This window comes from Mus caroli, unplaced genomic scaffold (assembly GCF_978045245.1).
Source record: "Mus caroli unplaced genomic scaffold, Mus_caroli_1 scaffold_20, whole genome shotgun sequence".
Taxonomy (NCBI): Eukaryota; Metazoa; Chordata; class Mammalia; order Rodentia; family Muridae; genus Mus; species Mus caroli.
In genome coordinates, this window is record NW_028227275.1 from 4481100 (window position 1) to 4505156 (window position 24057).

A 24057-nucleotide genomic window follows, 5' to 3' on the forward strand; every position below is an offset into this window, starting at 1 on the left:
TAGCGTGAACTCTAAGAGAACAGTAGTCTGTGTGGAATGTGTACATAACTTCTAAGAATACCAAATAACAAAGGATATCAAAGAAACAAGTTAAGGCTGTGGGTGTGCTCAGTGGTAGCCTAATAGGGCTAATTGACCAGAGATTTTTTTTTTTTAAATCTGGTGTATAAATCACCAGAGTGTGGGTACCTGGGCTGTGACAGAGCTGGCTGCTCTTGCCCTCCCTCTCGTCTGCTTGCTTCTCTTGTAGTGACAGACACAGAGACCGTTTACCTCAAGCACACTCAGTCACTCGATGGTGAGGACATGGTCTGAGAAGGTATCATTAGGGGTGGGGGTTCTCATCCAGATCTGGTATTTTAGAATAAAAAGACTACTTGAGAGGATTGATCAGTGGTGTCCATGTCTAATCTGTAGATAGATAATATTCCGTATCTTATTTCCCTTTTATATTTAGGTTAATTAAAGAAAATAAGAATCATCAGGAACTTATCTTAAATATTTGTTCAGAAAAAGACAGTTTAAGAGAAGAACTGAGAAAAAGAACAGAAACAGAGAAGCAGCATATGAACACAATAAAGCAGGTAAAACCAAGTCTGCCAAGGCCAGGCTTAAAGTTATAAACTCCATGTTTCAAACGCATTTCAAATGCAGGAATTGTTTTCTAAACTATGTTATATAAATTATGATACGTTTAACTGCTCCAAATATAGGGCATTTTCTGCCCAAATAACGAAAAGGCTTGATTTAAGTTTTTACCAATTAAAGGAAGAAGTAGTTAATAGTAGTAGCACCTGGAGGCTTCTGTCCGGCTTTGGGTCACTTTGGCACTTGGGGTTTTAGCAGGCTGCATTCCCAGGTTTTGGTGAAGTCTACTCTGAAGGTCATGTCAGACCCTCTCTTTTTAATGGTTCTTTTCTGCATGGATGCACAGGTAAGGGCTTAGGTTAATAACAAAGTAAAAACTGTTCTTGTTTTTTTTGAGCTGCTTTCCTTCTGTGGACAGGGAGTGAGTGTCCTGTCGTTCGACGGCATAACTCAGCATTGGTGTGTCCTGAGAGATGTACCTTGGGCCTTTCCTCCTTTGTGTGGGCATCATAAGATGCACTTCAACTGCAAGTGCTGTGAGACAGTGGGGGACGCAGTCTTGGAGTGGACCTACAGTCCATCTAGAAAGCTGCTAATAACACAGTGTCAGACAGCTCTAGAGTCTAACAAGTTAAACCAAGTTCTCATTTTCGTGTGTTTTGATACGTTATTTATTGCACTTTTACATATTTGGGAAAAGACTGAGTTGTCGTATGCAGTCGTTAACTGGTTTTTATTAAACAGGTAAATAGGCCCAGGTGTAAGCCAGACCTACCAGGGTAAAGCTTGTGAGGGACTCGAGGAAACAGTCTGTAGCTTACATCCTTCATTTGCATTGTGTTATGTATTAACTAAGGTATCATTGCTCTTACTTGGTGCAGCTATAAAATATAACCTGGAAATCATTCTTTTTACAGTTAGAATTAAGAATAGAGGAACTGAATAAAGAAATTAAAGCTTCCAAAGATCAGCTAGTCGCACAGGATGTCACAGCTAAAAATGCAATTCAGCAAATCCATAAAGAGATGGCCCAGCGGATGGACCAGGTATTTCCTGCCACTATTAATTTGATAATTTGGTATTTCTTGTTTATTGGACTATACCACTTGGGTGATGACATCACTGGAGTTTACATAAAAGCTTTTAAAGGAGACTAAGGGCTGGAAGGATGACTCAGCTGTGAAGGCGCTCCCTGGTCTCCCGGAAGTCCAGAGTTGGCTTTCTAGCATCCAGCCACAAGACTCCCGACCACCTGTCATTCCAGTGCCAGGGCTCTGATGCCCTCTTGTGGCTTAAGAGTATTCATATGCATGTGCTCCAGCAGACACGCACAGAAACATAAATAAAAAGACATCTCAAACAGTAGTAAGATGGCAATACGTAAGTTTAAGTACATCCTAATTGTAAAAAAACAAAAACAAATTTAAGGAACATATGGGAAATATATTCATCTTGTCACCTGTGTCTCCAGGTTTTTTTTATATCTTTCCTTGTTCCATAGCTGACATTTTGTTACATATATGTATACTAGTAACACATGAATGTGCACGTGAGTTTTTACTAGCCCCGTTTGTGTTGTTATAACAAAATACTTGAGTATCTAGACTCAAAAAAAAAAAGCATATTTATGTGATAGTTCTAGAAGTTCAAGAGTAGGACTGTCTCCCAGAGAGAAAGTGCTTGTGTTAGCTGAGCTCCGGTGACCCAGAAGCCAGGCTTCAGGCTTTTAAGCTTCTGCCTACTGATTCTGACGGCTGACTCCTGCAAGTGTGAGATCAAAGGAGCTTGTTAAGGTGAACCATGATCCTCTTCCTGGGGCCCAGAATGGTGCAGAAGTCGGCAAGAAAGCAGATGTGGAGAAGAAGGGACATGTATTTAAATAGAAAGCACAGCAACCAAAGTAAAGAGTAAGGAAGGGCTGGAAACAGCACAAAATAGATCCTAACACCACGGGGAATAGTATGCATTTGTGGATGCTTTCATTTGAAAATACGCTTTTATTAATGCTAGGTAACCTTTTCTTTCCAAGGCCAATAAGAAATGTGAAGAGGCCCGTCAGGAAAAGGAGGCAATGGTAATGAAGTATGTGAGAGGCGAGAAGGAGGCTCTAGACCTGCGAAAGGAAAAAGAAACCCTTGAGAGGAAACTTAGAGATGCAAGTAAGGAATTGGAGAAAAACACTAACAAAATTAAGCAGCTGTCTCAGGAGAAAGGGCGGCTGCAGCAACTCTATGAATCGAAGGTATAACTTGTGCCTAATTTGAGGGTCATGCCTCTGCTCTCCTTAGTCCTCAGTGGTGTAGAACTGACGTGCTCTCACTAGCTTACTCACCTACCTGTGTTTGGGTGTGTCATTCCCTCCTGCTAGAAAGGTTTGCTGGAGGAAAGGCAGAATATTGGCAAGTGTTATTAGTTTCTTAATTTTCTTAATTTCTTAATCATTTTTTAAACTTCCTTTTAGAGTTTATTGGAAAAATTAGTTTGTGTCTCTAAAAATTATGTTTTGCTAAGATATGTCCATATTGGTGTCAGTTGTGAATAGCTTTAAATCAGAAGTATAATTTGTCCAGAGTCTATTTTGGTTTTTTATTTAATACATTTTCCCCCTGCAGTGTGAGAGTGGATGTAGGGCTGTATACCTGTGGGGCAGTGTCTCTGCTCCAGGCCTGGCCAGAGTCTCAGTGTAGCACGGTTCACCAGAGAACACAATTGATATTTTTCTTATTGAAAACACATTTATTCTAGACCTGTCCTAGCTCCAGGCCTGGCCAGAGTCTCAGTGTAGCACGGTTCACCAGAGAACACAATTGATATTTTTCTTATTGAAAACACATTTATTCTAGACCTGTCCTAGAAGGTTGAGTAACTGAATTGGGAGCTATTCAGAGCACTTGCTGTTATCTCTGTTTAGAAATGCTGTTACTGTCCTCAGGGATTGTAGCAAAACCAGTTGAGTCATCTTAACTGCCATCAGTCATGAAGAATCCGAGTGTGTTTGTCTTATACTGTACTCACGGGCTAATCTAGGCAGTAATTATCCTCATGCCTATGGATTTGATTTAGGGCTTTATTACTCTCTCACTATTTGAGCCTTAAATCAGCTTTATGGCCTGTGGGCGATAGAATAAATTACCCTGGAATTACTGTGTTACTGCACAAGGGGATATACAAGATGCACACTTGATTGTTTAAGTGAAAAAATGACAATGTCTTTTTAGGAAGGTGAAACAACTAGACTCATCAGAGAAATAGAGAAATTAAAGGAGGAGATGAATTCTCAAGTCATTAAAGTAAAGTGGGCGCAAAACAAGTTAAAAGCTGAAATGGACTCACACAAGGTGAGTGCGGCCATGCTGTGGGTAGCGGTGAGTACTAAGAGCAAGTTGGCTGGCAGCCTGTGAGTGGGACTCCTGCAGCTTAGTTTGCATCATCATAGAAAAACTTTTGGTGTGACTTAAAATATTCAATTTTATAATTCTAGTTTATTGTTTTAATACTCAAAAGTTGGAGGGAAGGAAAAATACTTAATATATGTTATTAGAATTAAAGTGAAAAAATTAGTGTCAATTATGTTGATTCCCATAATTAAAAATTAATTGTTCGTATTTAAATATTAATACAAATAGCTTATCTGTTTTTATAAAATTGTTACTATGCTAGCAAAAATTGTGTATATGCATGATACACATGTGTTAGACACTGAACCAGGGTTCTCATTCACACGAGGCAATTATCCTGTAATTACCTGCTGAACTACTTGCTGCAGATACCATCCTACTTAAAAATTAATAGACTGGGGGCTGGAAAGATGGCTCAGCGGTTAAGAGCACTGACTGCTCTTCCAGAGGTCCAGAGTTTAATTTCCAGCAACCACATGGTGGCTCACAACCATCTGTAATGGGATCTGATGCCCTCTTCTGGTGTGTCTGAAGACAGTTACAGTGTATTCATGTAAATAAATATTCATGTAATTTTAAAAAATTAATATAATGAAATGGACTTACAAAGTCCAAGGCTGGAGAGATGGCTCAGCCATTAAAGGCTATGGTCTTACAACCAAAAATCCTGAAGTTGATAACTGATGGCATAATTTAAACCCAGGTAGAGCTGGGTTTTTGAAGAAATAAAAGTCAGCAGATGAGAGAATGGATGGTTAAAGTCAACTGTGAATGTGCCCTAAACAGAAGGTGGTGCTGTGGTACAGTGTGTCTGTCACCTTCCAGGCTTCCGAAAAGAGGCTTAGTGATGCAGGGTGAAACGTAGTGTGAAGCACTGCCTTCGTAAGATTGATTACCCAGTCGGTTATGTTGTCGTACATTGTCTCTGGATGTTTGTATGCTGGGATCAGGAAACTAGGTAGTCTGTGTTGAGAGTGGTCAGAGGTAGGTTAGCAGCACGGTGTGCTCCCGTCACTCCAGATCCATCGCTGGCTGAGAAAACAGCAAAGAACTACCAGAAAGCACTGGGCGGCCCAGCTCAGCTGTTGAGAAGTCTCTATGCTCTGAGGTCCGCAGTGCAGAATTAAACATTGAAATGCATAAAGGATAATTTCTAACTGCCTGAGTTGCTTTAAATTCGGAGCAGAGTGCTCAGTCATTTCTGCTGTCTGTGGCACTCTCTTTTTCCTGGCTGTCTAACTTGCACACACTAGAGCCTCTGTGATGAGTGTGGTTTGTGTGGCATGTGTTGTTCTGCTTGGTTGCCTGAAGCCAGGACCTGTGCTTCCTGCAGCCTGTGGCTTCTGTTAGTGCCACCTGCAGTCTGCCGCCCACATGGCGTGTCATGTTCCCTAGCTGGGATCTAGAGCTGACCCGATGGCAGTGTTGCCATTTTAGCTCACTTAATAAGCTGCCATCTGTCTGGTCCAGAACTAGACTCAGTTGATAGGCAGAGCTAGTCTTATCCTTCCACCTTAGACTAGCGCCCCTACCCCAAAATACAGAAATTAAAAATAAAACAAAATGATGGCTGGGCAGTGGTGGCGCACGCCTTTAATCCCAGCACTCTGGATGCAGAGGCAGGCGGATTTCTGAGTTCGAGCCCAGCCTGGTCTACAGAGTGAGTTCCAGGACAGCCAGGGCTACACAGAGAAACCCTGTCTCTAAAAACCAACAAAACAAAACAACAACAACAACAAAACCCCAAATCATATGTATACACAAAGAGAAAAAAAAAAACAATAAAAATATGTGAAGGTTTTCCGACTTGAGACAAAAGCCAGCGTAGGATAGTGATCTCTGAGTGAAGTGAAACCGAGGGGGTTAATGCTGGGCTCTGGCTGAGGTGCCAGGAGAGGGACTGACACTAAGTCCTGCCATCTGCCCGGATTGAGGATGGAGAGTTCAAAGTGTGGAGAGGAGGAGGAGGGCAGTGTTCCAGAAGTGTAAAAGGAATAGGGCCAGCTCTGGAGCTCTCACAGGACTGACTGGGGAGTCACTGTGAACACCAGCCAGAGGTCAAGGGACCCTCAAAGAGCATGACTTTGGGTGGCCTCAGCAGAACACTGCTGTGGTGTGGAGGCCATCGTACACGGCTTTACAAGCAAGCTGATTTCAAGTGAATTATGTGCTAAGATGAATTATATAAATATTTAAATGATTATAAAAACTTTGCTTAGGCATACATTTCACTGTGTTTGGCATCTAATGAAAAATTATCAGCAGGCAAAGAAGTAGGAGAATGCAGACTGTAAAACAAAGGAGTGACTCAGAGTATAGAATCTCTAAATGACATAAAGACAAGTTTGCCTCAGAGGAGACATGGATGGGATTTAAAATTAATATAGACCCAGCATTCGTAATGAAAGGGAATTGTGCGGAATTAACAGAAGACAAGATCATGGATTAAATGGTGGTACACAGGCTGGAACCATAGCTCAGTTGATAAGAGCTGAGAGGACATGAAGCCCTGGATTCTATTCTCATATGACCCCAGCACTTAAGTATTGTTCAAGGTTACCTGAGCTAAGTAGCAAGTTGAGGCCAGCCTAGGCTGCGTGAAACTCTTTCTCAAAACAAACAAACAAATAAACAAACAAGAAATTAGCAGTAACAAACTTCATCCAGGTGATTCCCAAATCAGCTGCATCCTTTCTACCCAACATCACCTGCATTCAACTGCATTCTTATACCTGACATTGTCAATAATTTACAGTCGCTTAGGATGAACTAATAAAGTGTTCCTCCCTCCACCATCCCCCATCTGAATAAATGACAACCCATTCTTTACTGTGAGGACAAAAGGCTTGGGTTCAGCCTGGATCTCTCTGTCACACATGCAGCCTCTCATCTTAACACTTTTCAAGCCTGTGCACACTGAAGCTGCTTTGCCTTTCTGCTCAAGCTCTGAACTGCCCGCTCTCCCCAGCTTTGTTGTTGCTTCCTTAGCTCCTGTCCCTAGTGTGCTGAACCCCCAAGCCTTTGTGTGCTTCCTCTGTTCCTCTAGCAGTAGACTGCCAGCTTCTTGAGGGGAGTTTGGTTTGCTTGCTCAGCTCTTTCCCTTGAGGATAGAACAGTGCCTATAAAGGCTGCGGAGATGGTTCAGTGGGTCAGGGTGCTTGTACCAGTGAGAACCTGAGGGCAAATTTCCAAAACCCATGTCAAAACAGGGGTACTTGTGTGTCTGTGTGTGTATGTGCTTGTGCACGAGCGCATGTGTGTGCATGCTTGTGTGTGTATGTGCATGTGTGTGTGTATTGAGATGGGGTCCTATACAGGAGAATCTCCAGAAATTTGTAGACTGCCTAGCCTGGTGCTTGCATCGGCAACAAAGTGGAAGGTGTGGCCTAACAACTGAGGTCATCCGGTGAGCTCTGTAAGTGCTCAGCTGATAGGTCGAATATAGACAGTAAGCATCCTTAACCTGACACAATGGGATTTTGTTTTCATTTATTCAAATATTTGATGTTATCTGGCACACAGGACTCTCACTTGCTGGATTTAGGGTGTTGAAATGGACTAGAACTATGTCAGTTGTGTCTCAGTTACAGGAGTGAGGATGCAGAACCACAGTTGTTTATACTTTGTCTAAGGTTCTGTGGGAAAGTATTGTGGTTACTGTGTTACTAGATTTGAAGTGATACTGCCCACTGGCTATCACAGACCAGTACCTCAAGGTAGATAAGTGCTAGTTGTGAGGTGTTTACTGTTAAAATGGCGTATGAAGTAATGTGTGGGGCCTAGGGGCAGGGCAGATGCTGAAGAGACAAAGGCTACGCTGCCCAAGCATAAGAACAAAAGAGGGGCACTGAGCTGCCTAGAGCAGAGGCTGCTGCCTAGGCCTCACAGGAGCTCAAAGGTTTTCTACAGGAGCAGCAAGTGTCAGTCATTACTTTCCTCATCGCTGTACCATAAGGAATGGAGGTCTTTTTGATTCACAGTTTTGCACTACAGCAGGAAAGGCATGACTGACAGTTTGAGGGCCTTGATCACGTTGCACCTGCAGTCAGGAAGCTGGGAGAGAGATCACCAGAGAGCAGGAAGCAAGCAAGGAATAATAAGGAAGATAGACTATACAAAAGAAAGTGTGTATGTTTTCAGTGGGAATTGGGGACAAGGGACAGTTGAAGAGTCAGGCAGTCAGGACTAGAACAGGTGAGTAAAAAATAAGAATGAGGGAAAAGCAACAGGTTTTGATGAGGAAATCCCTAAAAATCCTGCATGAAGAATGCCATTTAGCAGTCTCAAAGCAGAGGCCATGTTCAGTAGTGTTGTTCAGTTAAAAGGGAGTTTCAAATTTATATCACAGCCACAGCCAGAGTCTCTCTGCAATGTGCAAAGAACCGTAGAAGACTGCTGTTCTCAGGGCTGGAGTTGGTTAGAGGATTCTGGGAAAGACTGCTGATTAACTTAATGTCCATCAGTCTCACTGTTAGCCATTTTCCCTGTCAGAAACAAGCAAACTGTTCCACTCCTGCTTAATCCCCTTAGTCTAGTGCTACAGCAGTGTCCTAGTTAGGGTTTCCATTGCTGTGAAGAGACACTATGACCACAGCAGCTCTTATAAAGGACAACATTTAGTCGGGGACTGCATCAGTCAGTCCATTGTTGTCATGGTGGGAAGCATAGTGGACTTCAGGCAGACGTGGTACTGTAGGAGGACTGAGAGAGTACATCTGGGTCCTTGGGTATCTGAAAGGGTGAGCTTTGAAACCTCAAAGCCCACCCACAAGGCCACACCTCCCTGTTGCTGTTACTGAACCCCACAAGCAGGGACCTCTTTGCTCTCACTGTCCTCCACCTCACTGTGGCTGATGTTGTCTTTGTCATGTTGTCATTGTAGGAAACCAAAGATAAACTCAAAGAAACAACTACAAAACTAACCCAAGCAAAGGAAGAAGCTGAGCAAATCCGGCAGAACTGTCAGGACATGATAAAAACCTATCAGGTAGGCATCCTTGGTGAGAGAAGTCCGTTATCAGAGCTCTGTGTTCATACACTTTCCAAGTCTGCCATTGTGCAGTGTACATGCATTTCTGAAGCACTTAGTTAAAATGCAGGTTAGTTCCTGTGCTGTAGTACCTGCAGTTCAAGGTGGGGAGACGGTCTGGTGGGGAAAGGCTTGCTGGGCAAGCATAAGAACCTGAGTGCCCACATAAAAGCTGAGTATGGCAGTGTGAACCCCTAACCTTGGCTTTGTCAGGGTGAAGAGAGAGGTGGGTCCATGCAGCTCACTGGCCAGCCAGTCGAGCCAAGTCAATCAAATCAGCTCAAGTTATATGATATCCTGTCTCAAAAATAAAGTGAAGGGCACTTGAGGAAGAGGCTTGGTGTTAGCTCTGGCTTCCATGGGCACACAGGTACGCAGACACAGGCACACCACATGTCTCATCTTATCAGAGACTTTCCCTTCAAAAAGTCGTAGAAAACACTGAATTATGTCGTACAATCAAAGTGCACTGTTCCTGTTTCTGCTGTGTTAACACTTAAAGTTCTTCAATACTTTCTCCAGTTTTGGCTGCATAATCTATTGCACAGCTAGTAAACTTGATAGCAAAGCTTTGTTTATTTTCAAAGTAAAAGTGTTTTTCATTGTTTTTCCATTAGGAATCTGAAGAAATTAAGTCAAATGAGCTTGATGCAAAGCTCAGAGTTACAAAGGGAGAACTTGAAAAACAAATGCAAGAGAAATGTGACCAGCTGGAGGTGAGTTTAGTTCTTCAGACTCTAACGCGTGCTGATTGGCTGGGCTGTGACGCAGGAAGAGGGTCGGTGCAGTCGTGACTGTCCACGGATAAGGCCTTCTTAGGAAAACCAGGCAGGACACTGCTGGTGCGCCTGTGTCTCTCAGGGACTTGTGTCTCTTCCAGATGCATCATGCCAAAATCAAGGAGCTAGAAGATCTCAAGAGGACGTTTAAGGAGGGCATGGATGAGCTGCGGACATTGAGGACGAAGGTAAGCCGTTCCTCGCTCCTTCCTAACTCAGGTGGGATGGACACTCTGAGTTTACTCTGCTTTTTAAGGTGTTCGGAAAGCAATGCTTAGAAATCTTTCAAAATAAAAGAACTTAGGAAAAGACTAGCATTTTCTTTAGCATTTGCACTGCCACTGACTCTTGCTGAGCTGAGGTTATGTTAGTCACTGGAAGTGCTTGCCATGCATCCTTGCTCATGGCACACTTCAGCATCTGCACCTGGAACATCTGGGCTTTGGAGCTAAGGACAGCAGAGCAGTTGGCAGAATGGGTGGACCTTACAGCACCCTTATGTTGTTGGCAGACCCAAAATACTACTTCTGACTATATTTAATAGTAGTTTCTAACAATGTTAGTGAATAATCTGTGGCCAGAGGAATCTCCCTCTTAGGACTTACATGCTGTCTCCACGTGCCAGTCGTTTATCTAGAGGTAGGGTTTTGTGCAGGCACCATGAGTTGAGCCCGCAGCACAGTACCCAGTGTCTGCTGTGTCTGTCCTGTTGTGTCAGGTGTTCACTGCAGTTAAACACAGGGGAGTTGTTGAGATAAGGAGACAGCAGCTTCCTGACTCCTCACAGCAGCTGCTGCAGCACTTGTCTCAGGTTACTCCTGTGTCCACCCTGTCTGAGAGAGTTCATATGGAGCACGGCGGTCTGTGCTTAGCTTGACTGTGATCATTTCACAGGCGAAATGTCTAGAAGATGAACGCTTAAGAACCGAAGATGAGTTATCAAAGTACAGGGAAATCATCAATCGACAGAAATCTGAAATTCAGAATTTACTGGACAAGGTGAAAATCACCGATCAGTTACATGAGCAGCTTCAAAGGTATGAAATGAGGGGTGGCTTTTATGAAATGAGTGGTGTTTAAGATGGTGTCTCTGAGTACACTACTGTATCAAACAGGAACAATTCTTATCATTCTTCCAGTTAACAATTCTTCAGATTGTGTCTTTGAACTCCTGTCATGGCTTCTACAAGTCAAGTCAAAGTTTCTATTTCATAAGCACTGACAGGAACCATGCGTAGGTGGGGTGGATTTGGTTTATCTGTTCTGTGGCTTCACAGTCACTCTTCAAATGGGAAGCGTGAGTCTGCACCTGGCTCCTTAACTTTGTGTGTGTGCCTTGAGGTCAGAGTGGATGTCATTCTATGATGTCCCAGCATCGTTTAAATTTGGTTCATGATGTCATCTAGCAGAGCCTGGACTCAGGGTTAACTCCTATTGTCCTTACTGTCCATCTCCAGGCAGCCACCCGAGTGCTGCTGAAAAAAGGTCCTCACCCTCACAGTCACCATCCTCAGTAAGGACACCAGAGACCAGCCCACCTCTCCTTTCTAGACCTCTGTCTTCCTGGTGTCTCTTCTGGGGCGACCTGCGTTCTCTCTGCTCGAATGTGATTAAGGACTTTGAGCTGCTGATGGTTTCTACACCCATTCCCTACTGTCATTGTGCAAGAAATGCTTCTAGTCTGAATTGGATTATTCTTTCCACATCTGCTGTGGGGTCCAGTGCCTTTTTCCTTCTTCAGCTTTCATGATTATTCCTTTATCTCTTGTCAATTATTTAAAAAAAAAAAAAGTGTGTGTATGGATGTTTGCCTGCAAACCAAACCTGGGTCCTCTGAATGAGCAGCCATGCTCTTAACCACTGAGCCATCTCTCCAGCCTTGTAAATGGAAGGCCTTTTAGAGCATGGGTACCCATTGAGTTCTGTCTGTGGCTGTTTTCACAAAGTACAACTGAGGCAAAGAACTCCAGCAGTGAGATGCAAGCATGGCTTAGAAGCCTGTTCTGCTTACTGCCTGCCCTTGTGTGGGACGGTGGTCACTCTTCGTGAGCTTAGGCATCCTGCCTGCTCATTCTCATCACTGATCACTAGAGGCTCTCAGAGCAGGGCCCTGCCACGTGAGCCTTTCCCACCCTCCCAGCTCTTCCCGTAACACGAAGCTGACATGACGATGTCATGAATGGATGAATGATTACAAGTAAAGTACTCCCTTAAATGAGCATTCCCACAGTGTTAATGTAATGATTTTTAATAGCTTACTTAGTTTGTCTTAATAAACTTTGTTTTGTAGTGGTAAACAAGAAATTGAACATTTGAAAGAAGAAATGGAAAGCCTTAATTCTTTGATCAATGACCTCCAGAAAGACATTGAAGGCAGCAGGAACAGGGAGTCTGAGCTCCTGCTTTTCACAGAAAAGCTCACGAGTAAGAACGCGCAGCTGCAGTCTGAGTCCAGCGCTCTGCAGTCCCAAGTGGCTAACCTGTCCTGTAGTGAGAGTCAGCTGCAAAGCCAGTGTGAACAGATGGAACAGGCTAACGGTGATCTGGTGAGTGTGAATACACATTTCATTCTTCCTCTGCTCCTCTTCCTCCTCCTCCCTTTGTCCTTTTCCTTCCTCCTTCTCTCCTCGCCGTCCTCCCCTTTCCCTTCCTCCTTCCTCCCTTCTTCTCCTGACCCCTTCTTTCTTCTTCTTCCTTCTCCTCCTTCCTCCCTTCTCCTTCCTCCTCCTTCCCTTCTTCTTTCTTTCCTCCTCCCCCCTTACCCCACTCCTCTTAATGGGCACTTTGCTTGCATGTAAGTCTGTGTACCACATAGCAGTGCGGAGGCCAGCAGAGGGCATCATAGCCTTGTCCCCTAGAAGAGCAGCCACCATTCCTAACTCCAATACTCAGATTTAGTCACTAGGCCAACACAGCAAGATTGAATTTCTCTATCATCAAAGTACAAGTGATAATTAATTTTAGATTCTTCTAGTGATATCTGATCATTTTACATTTTATAAAAATATGTTTTTTATTTAATGGCTGTAATTCTTATAATAGATTTTTTTATTAAATGATAAAGAATATTCCACTTTGGAAATATAAAGAACAATGATTTCTGTCATTCCTGACTGGAGTCACAACATTCAGAGACTTAGATTGCAGCTATATCTACACACATCATCACGCCATTGGTGGTCTCTGACCTGTTTGCTGCGGGGTGAAGATGGTGGGAGGAGCTCACTGGCAGAGCCTGCGAAGGGTTCCCAGGAGAGTCACCTCCATTAGTTATACTTTGAAGTTTTTAAACTGAGCAAAAATTAAGGTTTAAAAAGAAATCACTGTTGGTTTATTTTTCAACTCTATCACACTTTCTATTCAGGAGAGCAGGTTGCTCAAAGAGGAAGAGCTTCGAAAAGAGGAAGTGCAGACTTTGCAAGCTGAGCTTTCTGCCGCGCAGACAGAAGCCAAAACCTTGAGCACCCAGGTGGAAGAGCTGAAAGACGAGTTAGTGACGCAGAGGCGCAAACACGCCTCTAACGTCAAGGACCTCAGCAAGCAGCTTCAGCAAGGTACTCCTGTGTTGCTTGTCTGTCTCAGAGCTCTGGTGAGAGGTGTGCTGCTGTCTGTCTGTGTGCCCCGCATACCTCAGGTGTGTGCCCCTGCATACCTCAGGTGTGTGCCTCACATACCTCAGGTGTGCGCCCCCGCATACCTCAGGTGTGCGCCCCCTCATACCTCAGGTGTGCGCCCCCGCATACCTCAGGTGTGTGCCTCACATACCTCAGGTGTGCGCCCCCTCATACCTCAGGTGTGCACCCCCTCATACCTCAGGTGTGCGCCCCCGCATACCTCAGGTGTGTGCCTCACATACCTCAGGTGTGTGCCCCCTCATACCTCAGGTGTGCGCCCCCGCATACCTCAGGTGTGTGCCCCTGCATACCTCAGGTGTGTGCCCCCGCATACCTCAGGTGTGTGCCCCCGCATACCTCAGGTGTGTGCCCCCGCATACCTCAGGTGTGCGCCCCACATACCTCAGGTGTGCGCCCCACATACCTCAGGTGTGTGCCCCCGCATACCTCAGGTGTGTGCTTGGCTGGCTTTCTCTTAGGCTTGCTCGCTTGCTCGCTCGGGTTTTGCTGTTATCCTGGAGGCAGAGCTTGCTCCTCACTTCACACACCCAGTTTTCTGCCTCACCCTCCTTCCTCAGTGTTAGGAATAAAGGAGTGTGCCACTGTGCCCAGACTGTATGTTCTTTTTCACTTATCCACAGACTAGATTACTAAGATTGCTAAGCTTGCAGTTCTGTGAGTCTGCTTCCCATGCTGAAGCCTGTTCATTCAGAAAGCCACAGAATGAACGGCTGCCCTCGGGAGCTCTGAACCCTTTCCTTGTATTCTGCTACCTGCAAAAGTTCTGTAGGTGGTTTTTGTGGTTTTTTGTTTTGTTTATTTTGGGTTTTTTTTTTGTAGAATTCATGTATTTTTATATTTAAAATATAAATTATGTGTTTTAGAAAACATGAGAAAGGTCTGCCTTTAAAATGCAATCTAAAAAATACTTCTAATGTTCCCCTCTGCACGTGCCTATGAGGTGATTGAGTCCCGAGCTCTCACTTACTGATCACTGTGTCTCGGGAAACATCTCAGAAGGACTGTGAACTATCAGACAGCTGGCCAGCACAGCCACTAATCACTGAAATTGGAATCCGATTTCTCCTGGTTAAGAATTCATATAAACTTACACACTGTAATCACAGCAGGGGATGAAAGTCATCCTCAGTACACCATGGGTTCAAGGCCGACTGCTCACATAGGACCCTTGCTTGCTTGCTTGCTTGCTTGCTTGCTTGCTTGCTTGCTTGTTTGTTTTTTCGAGACAGGGTTTCTCTGTGTAGCCCTGGCTGTCCTGGAACTCACTTTATAGACCAGGCTGTCCTCAAACTCAGAAATCTGCCTGCCTCTGCCTCCCGAGTGCTGGGATTAAAGGCGTGTGCCACCACTGCCCGGCTACATATGACCCTTTCTTAAAAAAAAGCTGTCAGGTGTGATGCAGGATCCTGTGATGCAGGATCCTTCTACCTGGGAGGTAGAAATGGGAGGATCTGTGAGCTAAGCGCAGACTGGTCTATGGAGTGAGTTCCCTGAAAGACCCTGTCTTGAAAAAGAAGAAGGAGGAAAACAAAATCCAAAACCACACACTCATAATGGCTTTTGAATATCTGCCATATGTTAGTGTGGAAAAGGCAGATACATCAACTTTCTATCCATATGCCCTACTCTGGGTTAAATAGGAAAAAAATGTAGTCAGAAATGAGACCTGGGGTTACTTAATGTGACTATAGTTAGATATTTGCTAAAACAGCTCACAATTTCTTTAAGGATGTATTTTTATGAATGCGGTGTCTAGCCAGCACCCGTCTGTGAACTGCATGCATGTCTGCTGCTCACAGACTCCAGAGGAGGGTGTCAGAGCCTATAGAACTGGAGTGAGAGATGGTTGTGGGCCACCATGTGGGTGCCAGGAACTGAACCTGGGTCTTCTGGAAGAGCAGTCAGTGCTCTTAGCCTCTGCTCCAGCCATATCTCCAGCCCTGTTCTTAGGCGTGTAACTGAGGGCGCGTTGGGGAGAGAGATTGGAAACTGAGAAGGCACTCCATGCCTAAAGCTCCACAAGCTGAAGTCTGAACATTAGCTCACTTGAAAGTGCAGCTCTAAGGAGTTGTCTTTGTTTCTTATGTAGTCTGTCCATTTCCAAAGGGCATTTTATATGAATGGCGCCTCAAGTGGTCTAAAATATATAGCAAGGACCAGTGTCCATGCCCCTTTTGCCATCTTGTGGTCCATGCCATTTTTGCCCAAGTGGCGTTAGCAATTGATGTCAGACGGCGTGGGAAATGGTCATTACAACTGTCACAAGTAATTGGTTTCTTTTTTTTCTTTTTGAATAGCTCGGAGAAAATTAGAGCAGACTGAGAATGGAAACTACGATAAAGACATTAGCAGCATGGGAAGTCGCTCGAGTTCGTCAGGTAAAGAGGGTTAGTTAGCAGTGGCCGTTGCTAGTTCAAAGGTAGTTACCTGCTCTGTCGTGTTCGAGGCTGACGATCAGAAGCGTAGCTGTAGTGTGGAGAGTGTACTTACTGAGGGTTTACTTCCTGCTTTTGCCAGAGTTCCTGTCTGACTTGGGCTAAGTGAGACTTCTCACCCATTTTTTTTACCTACCACTTTTGTATTCTGTGCAGTGCCTGGAGTTTAGATTTGTATTTTATCCATAGAGTTCCTGCATGTGGACTCAATTCCATGTTAACCTAAATGATGAGCTAGCCATCCATATATAGCATCCGGTGCATATCAACAATTCTCCTTTGGTTCCAGAGCACTCACTGGATACTAACATCCTCGGGTGGTGAAGCCTCTGTAAGATGTTGTGGTGTCTGTGTAATGTGCACAGTCCTCCTGCAGACTAAGTCACAGTACCTGACACAGTGTGCGTGCTGGGGAGGTACATGTAAACTGTCGGTTTAGGACACAGGAATCTGTACATGGTTAGCAGAGACTTTTTTTTTTAAAAAGCTCTTGCAGTCTGGAGTTAGTTGGACCTATGTACAGGGATCTCACACATAATGTCGAGGACAGTTGTATAGCTGTGTTAGTTCTTTCTGCCTCTGCTCTCTCCCCTCTTTCACTTTCTGTTAAGAGTAGCTGTACTATGCCAATCTTCTAGAATTGTGTGTTAGAGGCAAAGCAACCATGGCAGTTACTGAGGTAACAACGTGATAACAGAAAGTGCATGGTTTGAAATTAACCCTGTCTCTTAGGTTCCAGCTAAAACCATTTTATTTGGATGGTTCAATTTGGGCTAGGATATTTTTCAAGTCCATCATATGGTTGAGAAGGCCTAATCTGTAGGGTGAAGAGGCTCAAACATTGATCTCACAGGTCCTGGTAGAAAACTAACATTTACAAAGTTTAGGTGTAGAGGTGTGGGGTTGGGGGATAAGGCAAACACGCTTTGTTGTGATCACATCGAAATGAGGATGTCAGTGCTTCTAGGTAAGTCATTGTTTCTAGCAGACACATCCTAGGCACTGGGGGTAAAGTACTGTGTCCACAGTCACACTATTTAGTAATGACTACTAAGTGGATTTGAGCAGGCAGGCGTCCTCCCCTGTCCCCTCCCCTGTCCCCTCCCCTCCCCTTTCCTCCCCTCCCCCTCCCCCTCCCCTCCCTTCCCCTCCCACTTCCTTTTGAGTATCCTCTCCTTTTTTTCCCCCTCTCAGTGGTATCATTTACTTTTAAAATTACTTTAGGCTTGCTCTTCCTTTTTTAATTTTTAAGATTTGTTTCTCTGTTGTCAGTTCATTATCTCATTTCTGTGTAACGTAACAGACACTGCTGACTGCTGCTGTCTTTTAAACAAGAATGGTGGCCACACATAACCACTTACGTATTCTTGTCCATAGTGGGCAGTATTGCTAGAAAGCATGAGATGGGGTAAGGGAGATGGAGGTCACATTCACTGAGCTTGGTCTTCTCTCGTCAGGGTCACTTAATGCTCGAATCAGTGCTGAAGACCGATCTCCAGAGAATACCAGCTCCTCAGTGGCTGTGGACAACTTCCCAGAAGTGGACAAGGCCATGCTGATTGAGAGGATTGTGAGGCTGCAGAAAGCCCATGCCCGGAAGAATGAGAAAATAGAATTCATGGAGGACCACATCAAACAGCTGGTTGAAGAAATAAGAAAAAAAACCAAGTATGTATTGCTGTGGTAGCATGGCCTGTGTCCGAGGCCTGCCATTTGCATGGCCTCAGAAGTGGATGAAGAGCTGATCTTTTCCATGGGGTACATCATGTTGTCCAGGCTGGCCCTGCATTCCTGGGCTCCAGGGGTCCTTCTGCATCAGCTTCTTGTGTAGCTGGGATGGCAGTGCTCTGCCTGCTTAGTAATTCTTCTCCCATCCAAGTCTCCATCTTTTTGGATCACCTGTTGTATTCTAGCTTTGGGGATACAGAGATGGGAGAAAACCTTAAAGGTAGATATTCTCCTTCAAGGTAGAATATCAGGAGAGAGTGTATGAGTGAGTGAGTGAGAGAGAGTGGAGGGTAGTGATTTTGCTTTTTTAACATACTAAGATAATTTTGGATTTAAAAAAACAATTAGCCTTTAAAAGTGAATGACTCTAAAATATATATGGAGTTTTGAGAGGTTTTTTCCCCCTACTGATCAGAGGGGTGATACTCAGGTTCATCCTGTAGAAGACACTCTAATGGCGTGGGATGAGCCCATCAGTTCCCTGAGCCACTGGGACGCAGGGTGTGTTCTCAGTCTTCCAAGAGCAGCCCTTCCCTGTGAGGGGCAGGCCCAGCTCAGCTCAGCTCCAGATGCAGCTTGACTGACCCGCAATTCTGCTGCACCTGATATTCCTCTCCCAGATGCCACCCTTACTTAAATAAGAGTTAGCTTCATAGTTGAGTCTTATGCTAATCCTCTTAAACAGTTATTTTGAAGTACTTCTATACCTGTAGAAAATCCTGCTTGTAGACTTTAAAAGAAAGGGCAAAATAGAGTTTAGTAGTTGTTTAATAGAAAATATTAACAGAAATCAAACCAATAAAGTAATGACTAAAATATTTACATACATGTATGGAAAGAAACAGAAAAGCTGTGCCTATACTCCTTCAACAAAAAAGGGACAGGTTAAGAGAGAGTCTAATGAATAAGGAAAGGTCTAAGCTAACTTAGGTTACTGGCCTAACCGGGATATATTTTATGTTGATCATCTTTATGCTTGAGATTCATTGCTTCCTACAAACCCCAGTGTTTTTATTCTGCAAGCACCCAGAGTATCATTTTGTTTTGCAGAATAATTCAGAGTTACGTTTTACGAGAAGAATCAGGCACACTTTCCTCAGAAGCATCTGATTTTAACAAAGTGCATTTGAGTAGACGCGGTGGCATCATGGCGTCCTTGTACACATCCCATCCCGCTGACAGCGGGCTAACACTGGAGCTCTCTTTGGAAATCAACCGAAAATTACAGGCTGTTTTGGAAGATACATTGCTAAAAAATATTACTTTGAAGGTATTTGTGTTTCTTATTTATTTACCACTCAGTAACCAGGGCAGGATGGCGCCTCTTCCATAGTCTCGCCTAGCGTCAGACTGGTTTTCTTTTTTCTTTTTTTTAAATTTATTTATTATTTCTATGAATACACTGTCACTGTCTTCAGACACACCAGAAGAGGTCATCAGATCCCATTACAGATGGTTGTGAGCCATCATGTGGCTGCTGAGGATTGAACTCAGGACCTCTGGAAGAGCAGTCAGTTCTCTTAACCACTGAGCCATCTCTGCAGCCCCAAGCTGTTTTGCTAACACAGATAGAGAGAGAAAGTCAGCTCAGTTACTGTTCAGACACTGAGGTCAGTTGTTTCTTCACAGTGGATGGCTTTTGCAGAATGAGTACTCAATTACAACTTCAGTATTACAGCATTTAAGTATATTTTGTGGCTTTTTTTTAGCTGTTGTCCCAACGCTTCTGTCTTTGCTATGCATGGACTTGATAACCAGGAATAGATTTTAAAAATAGTTTTAAACCAAAGTAATCATTATGCACTAAAACTTGCTGTAGCTGCAGTAAAAACGTTATAACGTGGGGCAGGCTGTGATACCTCACACATTTAGTCCTCACAGAGGCAGGACGCCTGTGAGTTTGAAGCCAACCTGGTCTGTGTACTGAGTGAGTTCCAGGACTACATAGAGAGCGCCTGTTTCAAAAAAGAATTATAACTGCAATGGACAGGCCTATTTCACTAAAACCTCCATGTTTAGATTATGTCAGTACCAAGAATAATCACTCAGCTTCATAGTTTAGACAAAAGTGGTTCAAAAGGTATTTACTTAGTACTTCATTTACTTAGTACTTCTGTTTTCTCTCCCCCCACTTATTAAAGGAAAACCTGCAAACACTTGGAACAGAAATAGAACGCCTTATTAAACACCAGCATGAACTGGAGCAGAGGACGAAGAAAGCCTAACACAAAGCTCTTGCCTAGTAGACAGCCGAGCCACAGAGCAGCAGGTGCCACTGTCCAGTGTCCTCAAACAGTCCCTGCTTTGTGTCAACTAATCAAAAATTGGTTTTGCTTCCCTGTGTAGAGGTGCCCTTTTATGAATGGGTGTGTGGTGTGTGTGCCGTGAGCTTTGTGAGCTCAGCAAAGATCATTTCTCTGTGGTGCAGTCAGCCACCTTGTCACTAACTCAATATTGAATTTGCTTATTGCCCTAAAGTGCTAATCATTAGTACAAGGGTTAAAAAAAAAAAAACGTAACCACCGTCCTTTCCTTAGTGACATCAGCCTGTGAAAAGTCTTCCTAAAGAGGGGTGTTCATTATCCAACCGCTCACCATTTCTGCAACACAAAAAAGAAATCTAGAGGAATTATAAAGGTTTTCAGTTCTGATCTGGGCAGTGATCACCCCTGTGGGCCTAGCTACTTCGAAGGCTAAAGAGGATCTCTTGAGCTCATGAGTTCAAAGCCAGCCTGGAAACATCTTAAAACCCCATCACAATCAGCCCCCGTCACGGAGTAGCCTTGGGTTGTGGTGTGAGGATGTGTGTGCGTACTTAAATCAGTTCTGAGTTTACTGACAAGTAGACAGGAAAGCTGGCTGTAGGGAATTAGCCCTGGCTGGGCACTGTTTGTCAGGTCTCCTTATATGACATAGGTATATTTTCACATTTGAGTTACTAGTTAAATTTTAAAATCGTTAGTGATGTAAACAATGATTTTAAACTCTGTGAACTTAAAACTTTGCTGTGGATTTGTTATATTTCAACATGTGGACTGGATCCAGTCATTGGAACAGATGTGTGAAGCTCTAAGGCTGAGGTGCTTTCTGCCATACCTTGGTTTTACTGACATTGTGTAGAGGGAAATGTAAAGGGCTTGGGCGGAGGCTCCTGTGTGCCCATCACATGAGGAGATGCTCAGTTTCCTCAAGTGCTGTTTCTGTATGTTCTTTAACAGTTATGTCTTCAGCCGAGGGGACTCTGGAGCTGAATTGTGTATCTTGTTGGATGTTTACAGTGTTTAAGATGTACGCTTAAATGCTGCCAATTGTAGTATCAGCACTTCTGTCATTGAAGTTTTTCTCAGTTGGTAGCGTCTTACATCCCAGAACCTAAAACACCGCATCCTGTGAGGCTGCCTGTATCCTGAGAGAGCTTGCTGCATATTCAGTAAGCTTCGGTTTGGGGTTGGTTTTTATTTTTTGTTTTTGGGGGTTTTTTTGGTTTGTTTTTTCCTCTTAAAGAACTTGAGCTTTGGGATATATAGCTTTAAAGAATTGTATGAGCTCTAGCCTGGCATGGCAGCTCATGCCCATCATCCCAGCCCTCAGGAGGTGAAGGGAGAGTATTACAGACGAGCCTCGAGTACACAGTGAGATGCAGATGCCTTGGAAGCCTGGACTATAATAGAATTTTGCGGGCTCTAAGATTACAGTCATGATGTCAGTGCCCTTTTACCGTGTTTTAACATTTCCTCAAATCAACATTGATTATAAATGTAATACTAGATGTCAATATAATGTCTTTGTGAATATTATGTTATTACTCAAAACATATCTCTTAGCTTCAGTGTGAAATGCATTCAAAGTTGTTTTATTTTAAGATAGTTGTAAAAAGTATTAGTCATCTGTCTTGCTCTTTTTATTATTAATAATTTATTAGAATAAAAATTAAGAGGGTAAGTGCAATATTCTGAATTATTTCCCACGTATTCCCAGACACACTTCCCTAGCACTGGGGAGGTCTACAGAGCGTAGGCAGCCTAGCTACGCCTCCTGTTTCCTCGGGTGATGCTGAGTCATGAGCTAGAGCATTTGGGGCTTTTTAATCCCAAGACATGAAAATGCATAGTGGAGACCAACCAGTGATCATGCCCACAGTATTCTGTACCTGGGCACTCGTAACATATATACACATTTGGTATAGAATGGGACAAGCTTGTGTTAGCACTTGTGCCGCCATGTACTTGGAGAACTTAATAATGTAATAATTTAAAAATATAATTACTAAAAGCCGTGCTTTGATCATACACACTGTCCTCCCATATCTATGAAGCTTAAAAAGCTGAAAAAGTTTTATTTTCTTTTTCATTAGGCATCTCCTATGTCCTTTCATATATGGTCAAGACTGAGCAAAATCATGTGTAAGAAATGCATTTATGTCCAAGAGAACCTCCACTGACTTAGGACGCACTCCTGGGGTAGATTTGTTTCTGAGGTTCTTCTCCCCCTAGAATACGTGGAGGAGAGACCCTGAGATGACAGTGTGAATTAATTTGATCATTGTTAGTTACAAATGTAAATGACTATTTAGTAATATTTTGGTATCCTTGGGCAAGAAGTTGGTGTGCATGCATGTGTGGGTACGCACACTTTCCTGGCTTTCATCTGAAAGTGAGTGCTTGGGACTCCTTTTTTTCCATACCACTTGAGATTTTGAGTCTGTTCATTTCCAAGGATTGAACATGGTGTGTTTGGACACAATGAACAGTTGTTGGTGGTTTGGTTTTGTTTCTCCATAACCATTTAAAATGACTCGATCAGGCTACACAGGTCATTCATTCACTTAAGAAATACATTTGCCTAATAAACACTTTGCTGGGCACACTACAGGTGTCATGGTTATCACTCTCCAGTCCCTTGGGATTTGTGGTCTCATGACAACAGCAGGATGGGTCTTCAGGCCTTACTCTCAGGCTGGCCTTTGCCACTGGGCTAAGAAGAGTGTTGTTCCGCTTGCACAGGTAGATGAGCCAAGCGCCTCAGCCTGACTTGGAGCTCGGGCCTGGGGAGAGTGTTGTTCCCATGGTGCTCTGCGTGTCTCCTGACTTGGAAGGGGAAAATCCAAAGACTGTAAGAAGACAGTAGACTTTTAGCATTTCGTAACCGCCTGACTGGTGCCTGTTCCATGCTCCTGAAATGAGTCCAATTCTGTCGGGCAGCCTTCTGAATTCCCTTGTACAGGCTGTTGGTTATTTTCTAAATATTTTTACAAGAAAATTTAGTCTAAATTTGGAAGAACACAAACCCCCCAGAAACTATCAATACTGTAAATGTGACACATGTTGCCCTGGTAAGGATTTATATATATATAATGACATTCATGCTATGGGACTATTGACTCTACTAATCTCTTTTTCAAGAATTTTTTTTCAGTTCATTTTCATACTGATATTGTTAATACTTAACACCAATTGGTGGCACTAGTGACCGAAAATTGTTAAAGTGAACAAGAGAAATAATTGAAATAATTGAAAAAAGCAAACTAATCTAAACAAGAACTTAGTTGCATATTGAGATGTATGTTTCCTCTTTAATGGGCCCTTGAGATGCATATGGCTATCATTCATGCCTGCTGCTATCTTCCCTTCCCGAGTGCAGGGGTGTCTGCGTTGTATAGGTAACCCTGGGTTGACTACACTGTGCATTCTGTAAATACTCTGTATAAAGTGATGCTCTTCAGGGGAGTCTGTGTACATTCTGTACTTATTAAATAAGCAGTGCCTGTTTACCAAGTTGTCTGTTGATGGCGTCTGTGGTGACTCTCACATTTCACATGGCCCAGCAAACCACTTCTCCACTGTTAGCAATTCTCTTCCACACTGATTGATTGTGGCTTTTAAAGTAGACTGATTCCCACATTCATCTTTATCCTGTCAAACACGACTGCCAGATGTGATTTTAAACTTAAACTACCGATGGCAAAGCTGGCTAGAAAGTGTCTTCTGGGATGGTGACCTTGGGATGCATTCTGAAGTTTCACAAGGCTGTGCACCTTAAGTGCCCACAGCTTCCAGCCTTGTTAACAGTAAAGAATCACTTGTGTGCCAGAATGGTGTTAACGTCCTCCGGTCAGTGTGAACAATGGTTCACACCACTTGGGTTACTTCGAATCTTGAAATTTCTGATCCCTTTTGTTTGTTATGCCCATCACATAAGCCATTTGTTCTTGGGGAAGTTCCTCTGAAATCCACACGTGTAGAGTAGAGGTAGTGACAATGAAGGAAGTCCATGATGTCCTCATAGCTGCCTGCCGGGAACCATTGGATACGGGCTCAGACATGCTGCTCCTGCCTGCTAGGTTCAATAAACCTTGAGCTACACTCACCCCTGGAGCAGCTGTGTATTGTTTCCATGTCGTTTGTCTTTAGTAATTAGTGGGCACTAAGGACGGGGAGTAGGATTTGTGTGTTCAGCTCCCTCCCC

At 43.6% G+C, this 24057-nt stretch overlaps 1 protein-coding gene across 1 annotated transcript in view; it reads left to right on the plus strand.

Annotated features, from left to right (window-relative positions):
• The window catches only part of Ccdc186 (coiled-coil domain containing 186), a 35147-nt gene extending 11785 nt beyond the window's left edge, over nt 1-23362 (plus strand). The window contains exons 3-16 of the mRNA XM_021152007.2: nt 458-584; nt 1506-1634; nt 2618-2830; nt 3807-3926; nt 8869-8973; nt 9633-9731; nt 9896-9982; nt 10689-10831; nt 12085-12340; nt 13159-13348; nt 15727-15807; nt 17322-17532; nt 18643-18862; nt 19734-23362. Coding sequence (XP_021007666.1) covers nt 458-584; nt 1506-1634; nt 2618-2830; nt 3807-3926; nt 8869-8973; nt 9633-9731; nt 9896-9982; nt 10689-10831; nt 12085-12340; nt 13159-13348; nt 15727-15807; nt 17322-17532; nt 18643-18862; nt 19734-19817 — 2065 coding nt within the window. The 3' untranslated portion in view covers nt 19818-23362. The remainder of the gene's footprint in view (nt 1-457; nt 585-1505; nt 1635-2617; nt 2831-3806; nt 3927-8868; nt 8974-9632; nt 9732-9895; nt 9983-10688; nt 10832-12084; nt 12341-13158; nt 13349-15726; nt 15808-17321; nt 17533-18642; nt 18863-19733) is intronic.
• The last annotated feature ends 695 nt before the right edge of the window (nt 23363-24057 follow it).